This window comes from Sphaeroforma arctica, assembly GCF_001186125.1.
Source record: "Sphaeroforma arctica JP610 unplaced genomic scaffold supercont1.195, whole genome shotgun sequence".
In the NCBI taxonomy this organism is placed as follows: domain Eukaryota; class Ichthyosporea; order Ichthyophonida; genus Sphaeroforma; species Sphaeroforma arctica.
The window spans coordinates 57,294-69,744 of record NW_014040363.1 but is presented as its reverse complement, the minus strand read 5'-3'; the positions used below and the strand labels follow the sequence as shown (position 1 = coordinate 69,744).

Genomic DNA, 12,451 nt, shown 5'->3' with positions numbered 1-12,451 from the left:
CTGTCTGTGTCTGTGTCTTTGTCTGTGTCTTTGTCTGTGTCTTTGTCTGTGTGCATATGTATGCATGCGTATGTATATGTTTTACTGCCACTCGTGTTCGTTATATGGAACTGTTACGTATGGCTGTGTGCTGAATTCGGAGACTATCAGGGCAGTGTACAAATGCACTGAGGAACGCTGCAAGAGCAGGAATTTGATTTTGTGACTGTGATGTGTACGCGTATATTTGAAAAGTCTGTCGATACCTTCACATACTCTATTTTTAGCGGTATTTTGCATTGCTATATGCAATAACGTATGTGTCTATATCTGATGGCTATGTTCTGCAACTGGCATCAACAGACTGGATGATTACACCATGCGACCTGACTCGGACTCCAGCACCGCATTAAACAGCTCAGATACGGAGACACAGAGCGGAAGTGAAACCGAAACCGAAACCGAAAGCGGGAGCGAAACAGAAGAGGAAAGCGAAGGAGGTAGCAGCGGCAGCACAGCTCTATACATGGCCATTGACACACAATCACGCGCGCACGACAACCACGCACACACGCACACGCACGACGTACCAACACACCGGCATACGTGTGGACGCTTAATCAAAGAATGTACGCCTATGCGGCCAGATGTACGTGGAGATGGCGCCAGACTGACGCGCAGGCACAGCCAGAAGGAGATAGATATGGTCACACACTCCAACACGAAGTCTAACCGGAACGCACATGTGCACGCTCACGCATGTAAGAAACCGGAACGCACATGTACACACAGATGTAAGAAACTTCCCCCGGCTGTACCTACCCTACTCTCCGCTAGGATGTCGCCCGAGCATAACAGCGTCGGTAGCGAGTTAAATACGGATGAGTCTGACCATGACGAAGGTGCTGTGCGTGTACATATCGCTGAGGATGCGGAGAAGGAGAAGCATGATAAGGACGTGGATGAGGAGAAGCATAAACATGATAAGGATGTGGATGAGGAGAAGCATAAACATGATAAGGATGTGGATGAGGCGAAGGATGGCTTACGAGGTTATTCAGGCACAACGAAGAGCGAAAATGAGAGTGAGAGTGCGCGCGACTATGCGAGTGAGACGGAGGGTGTGCACATATTCGTAGATGGAAGCGATGGCACTACAGACACAGGGAAGCAGGCGGCAAACACTGAGCCACGCAATCGTAGTACACGCAATACACCTGTGTGTACGCGCATGGATACGACAAGTATTGTTGCAGAGATCGATACTTCTCAGTCAAGTGCACAGTCAACAGAAAGTCCGTTGAGAACAAGCACCAGCCCAGCTCCACTACATCGACGCGCACGCTCAGTCACATTCTCGCCCGAGGTTCTCCAGGAGGTGGCGGGAGACAGTAAAAGCCCTGTATCGGTGATTAAACCGTCACTTGTGCTGAATACGTCACCCGTAGTAGTAGAAAATGAACCAATAACGTATCCTGGACGGGGTACAACTCTGCTTGGGCGATCACGGAGTACAGAAGAACGCGGAATAACATGCCGTGCGTGTGGGGCTGAATGTGACAGTACGGGACGCGCGAAGTCGCTATCGCCACCGCCCCCACGCGCACACACACGTATGAAGGTATATCCACGGACAAGCACTCACACACACGGGCATGGAAGTGATAGGACACCTGCATACATGGACAAGCAAAGGCACGCTCGTAAACAGCACAGATCAAATGTGGGAGATAACGGGGGTGGGTTTTCTAATCCTGACGGCTGTGCTGTATGTGATATGGGCGTTGCCATGGCACCACACGCCGCCTCAGACACACTCAGCCCTCCAAACACGCCGCTACACACCGCCTCTGGTACGCGTTCGCGTTCACATTCACGTTCACGTTCGCGTTCGTGTTCGCGTTCGCGTTCGTGTTCGCGTTCGCGCTCATGCTCGGAATCCGTGTCACGCTCTAGATCACCACCCTGTGCATGTACGTGTGAGTGTCAGCAACACTCTCCTTCAGCTGCACCGTTGAGGCCACGCACGTGCAATACGGCGTCCACATGTACACCCAACCACAGACACACCTCTGTATCCCCTCCTTTTATGTCGCGAACACCCGCACAGGCACAGGTACAGGCACTTACTCGTTCATTTAGGGAGACTACGACGCCAACTGCTGCCATCACACCCATGAGAAGCCAAATAGCGCCAAGCACTCCCAGGTCGGCAAAGTTTGATACACCTACAACTCCTCACAGCAGCTCGAGTACCGGTCAGAAAACTGGGTCTGCAAGGGGGTCTGCAATCTTCAACAAAACCAGGAGCCTGGAACGGCAGCGCAGTAAGTCGCCGAGTGTTGCGGTCGTGAGGTTTACGGAGAACGCACCAGAGATTAAATACTTTGATAAGGATGTCCACAGCGAGAAAATGGACAGCTTCCTGGCGACAGATGGGTGTGAGGATACTCGTGGGGAGGCGGATGGGCCTGGTCGAATAGCTGGACGAAAAGATGCAAAAGACACGGGCGGTGGTAAGTGCAATGATACCCAATTGCCTGAACAGAGAGGGGTCGGGAACTCCAGCCCACACACTGAACTGTGTGGGCGTGACAATGGAGGCAAGGCAGGTACCAGTACACCGACAGAGAGAGGCAGTGCTACAGCGAACGAAAGCAGCACTCTATTCGCGTTTAACGCAGGAGCGTTTACGTACAATCCAGCAGATGCATCCACTCAGCACGAGTTGGGTCGACCGCGTGCGTCGCATTTTGCGGAGGGGGTGTCGAATTTGGGACTATCATGGGCGAGTATGCCCAGCCATGTCTTTGGCACTGACAGCCCTATTGCCAGCGAAGATGCAAACGAGGACTTGGATAGGGGGAGTGGGGATGCAGTTGGTAAGAAAGATATGATAGAGGACGCAAGCACATGAACTGTCACTCAATGCAGGATACCAATTTTGCACTATTTCATCAGCATGGGTTTAGATGGAGTGCCCTGGTGTACTTGAAGATAGCTCGACCTCCGTATACAACCTCAGGGCTCTAAAAATCTGAGTACTATTCAGAGTGATACATGGTTAGTACGAGCATATTTCGCACTAGATGAAAACTCGTAACTATCGATTCAGAACATTGAAAGAATGGCGGCACTAAACGAGAAAGTACAATTGACAACCCAAGCGATATGTATGCTGCTTCAGTGTGGAGGTCGCACGAGGACGTAGTATGCTCAAGTGAATACTATGCTCGTCATGAGATGCCCACCGAACCGGTTGGAGGGAAGTGGAAGGCTTTGGAATTGAGTGAGGGGCTGTATCGTGGGAAACAAGGAAGGCCTGTGCGATTCGTGGGGTTTTGTTGTGCAGTGTGTTCGTTTAAACATTATGTGCATCGTGTGATATGCAAACGACTGCCACTCTCAAGGACCTGATAACCTGAAACCGTCAAAGACAGTGGACGTGTTGAGATGCAAAGACCGTGGTTTTGGTTTCGTATTTTCAGATTCGTCTGGGTACACGAAAATGATGTATATGTCGAAATTCACGGTTTTAACAGTAGAGAGTTGTAAGGGCCGATTCACACTGCGATTTCATTATATGAACGGTTAATGCTGGTAGAAGCTTATTAAATGCTATCAACAGGGACACATTTCAAATAGAATTATATTTCCCTTAGAATGAGCTTTGCAATACTTACACAATGAACTTTCGATTTAATCCGTTAGAATAGGTTTCACATCACGGCAGCTGTGTTTTAAAGTTTTGAACCGTTTATTATAATTCATCGATGCTTGAATACATGATCTGAAAAAACGCTTTCCCTCCGTGCTAGGCCAGTGGCAATTAGATCACATATTGTGACATAAACGGCATCATCTGTGCAACGCTACTCTCAGTCTCGTCCTTGATATTTACATGTAGACGTTAATCACTCGATTATAAATAGAAATGGTAACGATGTAGATTACATATGCATGCATATATATATATATAGATATATATATATATATGTACATATATATATATATATATATATATATATATATTTAAATATATATATATATATATATATATATATATATATATATATTTATATATATATATATATATATACAAACATACAGACGGACAGACAGACAGACATACATACATACATAAATACATACATATAAATATATATAAATATATATATGTGTTTCCAATATATATATATATGTATTTATGTATATATACATTGCATATATGTATATATATGTATTTACGTATATATACATTGCATATATATATATATATATGTGTGCGTGTGTGTGTGAGTGATATATATATGTAATTATATATAGTGTGTTGTTTGTGCATATATATATATATATATATATATGGTGTATATCTACATAGGTATCCTCACCAGCCTAAAAAATAAGGTAGAAAGCTATGTGTAATAGTTGCCAATGTATATATATATATATATATATATGTTATATATATATATATATATGTTATATATATATATACTCGTAGACAAATAGATGAATAAGAGGCGGCAAATTAAAATATATAGAGTCTTCGGCGCGTGGTTATGGTTTCATTGTTCTCAAACTGTAACACTTTGGGCATTTGGCTTGTCATACATGCGTGAACGCATGCTCAATATTAGACGAACACAAGACATGTCACTATAGAGAAAAGGTAGGAGACTGTATCTATTAATGCTTTGATTGTATTTATAAAGGTATGCATGGATTTATCATTTATGTGTATACCTATACGTAATTGCGTTGGTTAGGTTTGCTCGCGGAGCCAGCCAAATAGTTTATGACTGCTTCGTACCCAAGGGACCCAACTCTCGTTCGCGCCCATTCTGCATAATTCAGACAGGTATGTAACTATGTACGCAAGCATGGACGTTGCTGCCATACAAGCAGCAATTTTGTGACAAAACCTTAGACTTTTCATTCATACATAGTTGAATCTCGCTACTTACCATGGTGCCCGTACGTCATTCTTACTATGATATTCTTCGAGACAGTTTTTGTTATAGTCGTCGCGACTCGCAGCCTCGGTGACCTCGGGCTCGCAGTTTCGCACAGCAATAAATTTATAAAAAATATTGTTCAATAGATTTAGGAGGCTATGAAAAATACTCTAAAAAATCGCCAAATAAGATTACCCTAACTATGAACTATTGTATCTACCCTTTTTATATCTCCTTTTTTATAGAAGGCTATGCCAGAGAAGACCGGCCCGATCCTTTTAGAAAAAGTAAAATTTGTACCCGGATATTATTTACATACCCTATGAATTACCTATGTTTTAGTCCTAAAGAACTCTCACGGGTGGGCCCTGCGGCCTATGCCACTCCAATACAAAAATCCCAGATCTCCCTCTCTGTATTAGTGTATTAGTCTCTGAGACTTGAGAGAGTCCATATTTTTTAATAAATTGCCAAAGAACTACATAGTTGAGCCCGAATAAATACCGATGATGTTTTAGAGCAGTATTCATTGGGTACTATTTATATATTTAACATAATGTCTATGACGGCATGTGTTTTCCATAGTGTCGGCTGTCAACTACCTGTCAAAAATCGGCTGTTGACATCTACCATCTAAAAATATATCTAACCACAGGTACACGCACCAGGCAATAGTAGGGCGAACCACGGAACTGGTTCACAACTTCACGGTTGCGCTAATAGAATAAATTTGTGCGTCCTCCAAAAAGCCCCGAAGCTCGAAGTGATGAATTGGCCTATAGAGTGCAACGGGGGAAACTGGAAAGTAAATATGCTTTTTGTGTATGTGGTTGTATAATGATATATATTTGACAGCGTATGGAGCGTGGTCTGTAGACATGTATGCATTGTTTACTACGAACTGTACTTATGTTTTAATTTACAATAGCAAACACTCGTCTTCTCTTCTGTTCAACCGCACCCGTAACCCTTGCACCGTCCCCTGTAACCCGTATAGTTAGTCGCGATATAAATTCATTCACATACAGTCAGAATGTTGATGTCCGATAGCCCCATCTGCCTGTGGCCTCAGTGCAACGAGTTGTTCATGTGCGTCGAAGATCTCATCCAACATGTCGAGGAAGAGCATGTTATGAGCGATAAAAAGTCATCTATTGACACCGCATTCGACCTGCAGCGTCTGGACTCTGGGCTTGAATTAGTACTATCTCCCATTGGATTAGATGCCGCCGTGAGCATAAACGCAGCATCGAACGCGAACGCTACCACGTTCGCGCATACGGCATCGTTGCCCACATGCTTTACACAATCGATGGAGTTGTGTGGAACTAATTCTAATGTTGGTAATAGTTATAGTAATTTAAGTACGGGGTATGTAACCGCTAGGAGTGTTGATTTGGATTCCCCTGTCTCGCGGTTCATCCACATGTCGCATGTGAGCCCCTACTTCACGGACGAGGAAAGAGCTGTGCGACGTAAACAACAGGAGGTGTGTAATTTATTTAAAGTGTCGTTGAGAACCTTATTATTGCTGTGTGTTTTTTTCCTTTGTACAATGAGCTGTTTTGTTGTGTGCGATAAACTCGACTTCGAAATCTTTCAGAATATTTGTGTGCTACTTTTATGTCAACTGTTTGTTTCGAGTGTCAAAGTAAGTTTATCTTTTCTGAAAAGTTTTCAGGCTGTTCTATTTCGTCTTGTGCAAATTCCAGTCACCTTCGTCTAGCGTATGCGATCGATCGGCATATGCTACACAATTTTGTGATCTAATCGCTTCTGTCTAGACAATTCAATAGAAGCGCATACGAAGCGAGATGCTTCATTCGAAGACGGCTTTGGCTAAATTATAAAAGCTGTATTAGTTGTAGACATGATGTGTCCTCAATTGATTGTCAACCATATGTATAATTTTTTACTTGCTGAGTTTCACAGAGTTGCGGTACGGTGCTTTCGTATCTTTTGTCAATCCACTATAACTTCTCAACGTCCGAGACTACACGCCAATGCTTTTAACATAGCTGTACATACGCATCCCACCTGTACACGCACACATCAAAACTCACACAATACACCTACACGTACATCACTAAACAGTTGTGTCGAAGGCGCCCCATCGGTACCCACGACTCGCTGCTGCTTGACGACGACTTCGCCGATATGGACTTGGACCTGCCACTGAGGAAACGACGCAAATCTTCCGGTGTTGATTCCGCTTATGGATATGATTTGATCGATACACAGCTAGGCTCGCGATCGTTCTCTCCGGCAGACTCGGCCATAGGTAGCCCTATATGTGAGGTACCAGTAAAGACATCTCAGTTCGCCCACTCCAGTACAAAGTCAACAGACGCGTCCACCGCCGTTGTGCCCACCTCCGGTCTACCTGCCTGCTCATGTACACCCACAGCTACCTGCGCTACAACTACTACAAGTGCGACTGTCTGTGAGTATGCCTCTACGGCGACATCCACGTGCTCGTCCACATGCCCGTCCAGATCGAGCACGCCAATCTACTCCGCCCACGAAGACTCTGCGTCTAAAGAAAGTTCGACACAACCGGTGGTCAAAAAATTGGACACCTTCAGCCGGGAAATCATTGCCGCGAGTTCGGCGCAGATCGACCCCAGCGAGAAGAGACCTTACAGGTGTCCCGTGCCTTTGTGCGATAAGCAGTACAAGAATCTTAACGGAATCAAGTACCACTCGCAGCACGGGCACACCAACCTGGTATGTATACATGCATATGTGTGCATGGAGGAGCTAGTGTAAATGGTGTATTCGCAATTTTTATTTTATATGTGGTAGACACTGCGCACGCCCGCATGATTTGGCCTGTGAATATGCCTCTTTGCCTGTGAATGAGCTGTACTTGTCATATTTGTCGTAAATGATATACGAAATATAGCAGTGGTGCACCGCATCAAGCATTACATGGATATCATGACCCGTTCATATGTGATTAACATGCATCATCGAGTACGTGTGGTCTGGGTTTTTCTCATGTATGTACACTCCGAGCCGTATTGCCATCTGTATAATCTATGTACATATATGGGTGTTGTGTATGTACCAACTTACTCACTCGTCGACCATCTTTATTCGTACCACGCGTAGGGTCCAGAGCAGCAAGTGTACCAGTGTCACCTGCAAACAGAGAGCAACCCCATCAACACCCGGTGTAACCATACCGTCCGCAGTTCGGCTAGTATGAAGGAGCACGTGAAGAAGGACCATCCCGCTTTTGTAGAGCGTGTTGGAAGGTGTGTATTTTCTCTATACTTATGATATCGGTCGTTAATTTACGTATGTATGTGTATTTATAGTTACAGTGTTTTAGTAGGGAAATGATTGGAGTGGTGGATCACATATCAGGTGCAGACAAGTCATGCGTGTGTGTTCTCTATGAAAGTACCATGAAGCAAGGATTAACGCTATCTATCTGGCTGAAGTATCCCACACATTGCACGTGCTCACGATTCTTTTATCTACATGACATTGCAGGGAACGCAACCCCCGTCCTTCGGTCAGCAAAGCGTCGACACAGGCACAGAAGGCTACCCTTCCATCCGCGCAGAAGGCCGCTCTCACACAGACTCAGACGCAAGGTCAGACAGCTACCCCGGCTCATGTAGTACACGCACTCGCTTAAGCACGCACGGCCAAGGTGCAGGTATAGCACACCTTGGGTATGTGTGTGTGTGTACGAGACTTGTACACGCGCATTGAGAGCACTTCGGAATATGAGGTACCAGCTGCGAGAGACCCTGTCACAGGGCTGATGTGTCTATTTGCTAGCCAACGGTTTTATGCCTCCAAGTGCTTGGCTTAGTTCAGAACCAACCGCCCTTTTATACACCCTCCACCCCCTGAATGTGTTATGTATATACATATTAGAAGTTTCGACCGGATCGAAGAAAAGACACAAAAACTCGGGGCGTGGATACAAGGTGGGCTCGACAGTTAGAGCAGGGAATTTAAAATAGATATAAGAGTATTCATTTAACCAAGTTAATGAGGTAGATTTAATACTACATACACGTGCACGTCAACAACTTACGTGACCCGATGAAAGTTCAAGGATTGTTAAATTGATATGAATAAAGGACGTAATCGAAATTACAAGCTCAAGAACCCCTAGCAGAACCTACTAAACCATTGCATAGTTCAACTGTTAGAGGAGGCTCTCAACGGATTCCTATGCTGCACAATGAACAATACTTCGGTTGTAATTGTGGATATGAAACTAAACATAGCAACCTGTATATACAAGTTGACCCAACTATAGTATGCGTGCCCAGGCTTAGTTAGAATAGTGCACCATCCGATGCTGTGAAGGTGTATTTGCATTGATTTGTATAACGACCACTCCGTATTTGACAGAAAGGTCACTGCAACATAACTGTTTCGATACACCACGAACACAACTGTCAAGTCCTACTACAGTACACTTTCTTAATACATATGACAAGATGGGGAAACTTTGAAGCGAGGTTGAGGCCAATACATATTGCCGCCCTGAGTGGTCAAACCTGCAGGACAACCGGCGTTTAATGTTAATGCAGAATGTACTAAAAAACGCATACTCGCACGGCTACATGTTGCTCCACAACCAAGCGTTCAGTGTTTTGTCGTCCAGGACCAGACACCCCTTATTCTTCGGCAAGGTGTATGCTACCACCGGTGGGTCTAACATTCCCAGCTGGGTCTGTACCAGATCCATCAGCACAGGGCCATTCACACTATTCAACCCCTTCCCCACCACCACACTGTTCCGTTCTGAGCGCGTCCGGCTCCTTATTCGGTACCCCTTTATTCCGTCATCGTTAATCCGCGCTAGTTCCCGGTTTAGCCACGTGTGCTCCTTGGTCAGCAGCGTGCGTAGCAACCGTCTCACGGCCGCTGTGGCCATGTGGTACGAGTGATGGTGCAAATCCAGGTCCCCCTCGCTCTCGAATACATGCCAGAGATGAGCTGCTTCAGGTATGTGTAATACCATACTATCGTATAACCTATCTACATCAGCCTGCATGTTCCTCTCTTTCGCTAAGGCCTCGATGAGCGCCCCATACGTCCGCACATCCTTCTTCAGCCCCTTAGTGTCCATGTCTAAAAACAGATCCACAGCTTCGGTCCAGTGCACGAGGTTGATCAGACTACTATACGTTCTTGTAGTATGCGCTATGCGCCGCCTATTCATTTCTCGTAGTAACTCGAGCGCCGTGTCCCATTGCATAGCTCTCTCGCACGTAGCGATCGTCTTACTAAACACACCCGTACTATATTGTAGACCTTTGCTCGGCATTTCCCTCAGCAAGCGTAAGGCCTCTTCCCACCGCCCCGCCACCTCACATGCGGATATGACCCCGCTGTATGTCGCTGTCGTAGGTTTTATCCCCACTTTCTGCATGTCGTTCAATAGCTTCACTGCTTCATTCACTTTCCCCAATTGTACACAGGCAACGATGACGTTGTTGTACGTGGTGAGATTCCGTGTGGTCCCAGAATCCCGCATTTCGCTAAGTAAACTATGTGCTTCTGCCCACTTCCCACACTTAGCGTACGCGTATATAACCCAATTGTATGTGTGTATATTTGGATGCATCCTTCTCAGCATCATATGAGCTTCTGAGTACCTCCCTGCACGACTGAATGCAGTTATCATGACCTTGTGAGTGTCGTTATCCCGCTTGACACGATACACGTCCATCTCCTGATAGTAGCTATACGCACTGTCGCAATCGTCTGTGACCCCGTACGATGCAATGACGGTATTGTACACACCAGCACACATGTTCATGCGTGATTTCTTCATGTACGCCAGTACTTCCGCACACCTGCACGGTTGTTTCGCATGCTTGTATATATGCGTAGCATGTATAGCATCTGATTCCAACAATGTTTTTGTACTAAGCAGCTTATCAGCACAATACAACGCAAAGCGTGTGTCGTTGGTTCGTCTGGCTGACTGTGCAATGTGTTTCAACGTCACCGTATAATGTACATGACCTACTTGATGAGATCGTCTCTTATGTTTACGTAGGTGTGCACTTTGACCGTGTGGATGAACCTGTTCCTTGACATATTGTCGCGAAGCTGTTTTTTTCGCACTCAGTGTCTGTGCTGAGTTGGCTTTAACCTGCGATGGAGCTTTTCTTAACATACCAGAATTAGTAGCAGACGGAAGAGTAGTAGATGCTGTCGAATGTTTTAGCCTAGCTATGTGAGGCCTTAACTGTAACACGCCTACATCTGGTCTAACCGTATATCTAATTATGTTTCGGCTCACACTGCCAAACATGCACAACCTCATGACACTCAAACGTACAGGTATTCACATATAGACCCACGCACAACCGCTGCCAACTACAACGCCATAGATCCTATAACAACTCCATTTGTGTGTCGAATACACCCGATGCGAACTCTATTCGCGCGAAGCTAAAGTGTGTTTGTCCTGTGCCCGTTCTCCTTTATATCTACTTCGAGATAGGGTTATGAGTTTTCGTTGGTTCCGAGCAGGAATACCTCATACATAGGTACATACCAACACCTCTAAGCCTCTAAAGGGAACGGGACTCCGGGAGTGATTGTTGAACGATGAGTCGATGACTCATGTGCGCAAAATTATTTCCTTCCAAAATGTACGTATGTACTTATGATTCCAGCAGGCTATGAAAAATAAAGAGTCTATAATAAAAACATCAAAACAATCAACACAAGTGTAAATTGAATACAAATGTAAGCAATATGCATATTTACGACTATATGCGATTCATACTTCCACTTTCTATATCGGTCTTAGTGCGAACTGTGGAGCTGAAGCAGAGGGTTTGCTTCTTCAAACTTGAAATTGGTTTCAATTGTTTACGCACATTCGGTTTCAATTGTTCTTTACGCGTACCCGGTCGTTCTTTACGCGTACCTGCATGTATTCCAATTTTTCAGCACTTTTTTATCTATATAAAAAACACGCGGTCGTGATTAGTGGCTTGTTTTATTTTGTCTTGGAAACTATACCTGTATGGTTCATTCATTGTGTGATGTATTTCTATTTTCTTCATGATCTCGTACGGAACGTAGCAAGTTGTGTTTGATATATTTTCGAGCCCATAAACCCGTGCTTTCCGTGGTAGAATTAGAAGGACACTTGTACATTTATATAAATGCATACCTTATTTTTCAGAAACATGCGTGAGTATATACATATATATATATATATATATATATATATATATATATATATATATATATATATATATATATATATATATATATATATATGTATATATATATGTGTGTGTGTGTGTGTGTGTGTGTGTGTGTGTGTATGTGTGTATGTATGTCCGCTTTTATATATTTATATATATATATATATATATATATATGTGTGTGTCTGTGTCTGTCTCTGTGTCTGTGTCTGTGTATGTATGTGGGGATGTAGTATATATGTATATATGTATAACTATATATATATGTGTGTGTGTCTGTGTCTGTGTGTGTGTGTGTGCGAGGGG

The 12,451-nt window shown here is 44.4% G+C and overlaps 3 protein-coding genes across 3 annotated transcripts in view; 2 read left to right on the top strand and 1 right to left on the bottom strand.

Moving 5' to 3' along the window:
• The window catches only part of SARC_03719 (hypothetical protein), a 7,988-nt gene extending 4,377 nt beyond the window's left edge, over positions 1 to 3,611 (top strand). The window contains exon 5 of the mRNA XM_014302484.1: positions 343 to 3,611. Coding sequence (XP_014157959.1) covers positions 343 to 2,896 — 2,554 coding nt within the window. The 3' untranslated portion in view covers positions 2,897 to 3,611. The remainder of the gene's footprint in view (positions 1 to 342) is intronic.
• A 2,196-nt stretch (positions 3,612 to 5,807) lies between these two features.
• On the top strand, positions 5,808 to 9,060 carry SARC_03718 (hypothetical protein). Its single transcript, XM_014302483.1, has 4 exons — positions 5,808 to 6,426; positions 7,032 to 7,664; positions 8,052 to 8,197; positions 8,439 to 9,060. The coding sequence occupies exons 1-4, from the start codon at positions 5,971 to 5,973 to the stop codon at positions 8,584 to 8,586; spliced, it is 1,383 nt and encodes a 460-aa protein (XP_014157958.1). The 5' UTR covers positions 5,808 to 5,970; the 3' UTR covers positions 8,587 to 9,060.
• Positions 9,061 to 9,429: 369 nt separating this feature from the next.
• On the bottom strand, positions 9,430 to 11,370 carry SARC_03717 (hypothetical protein). The gene has a single exon (XM_014302482.1). It carries the CDS (start codon positions 11,245 to 11,247, stop codon positions 9,529 to 9,531), a length of 1,719 nt encoding a protein of 572 aa, XP_014157957.1. The 5' UTR covers positions 11,248 to 11,370; the 3' UTR covers positions 9,430 to 9,528.
• Between the last annotated feature and the right edge of the window lie 1,081 nt (positions 11,371 to 12,451).

Coding starts and splice junctions, on each gene's coding strand:
- SARC_03718 (XM_014302483.1), top strand. CDS start 5,971: ATGTTGATGTCCGATAGCCCCATCTGCCTGTGGCCTCAGTGCAACGAG. Junction 7,665..8,051: donor AGCACGGGCACACCAACCTG/GTATGTATACAT, acceptor TACCACGCGTAG/GGTCCAGAGCAGCAAGTGTA. Junction 8,198..8,438: donor TTTGTAGAGCGTGTTGGAAG/GTGTGTATTTTC, acceptor ATGACATTGCAG/GGAACGCAACCCCCGTCCTT.
- SARC_03717 (XM_014302482.1), bottom strand. CDS start 11,247: ATGAGGTTGTGCATGTTTGGCAGTGTGAGCCGAAACATAATTAGATAT.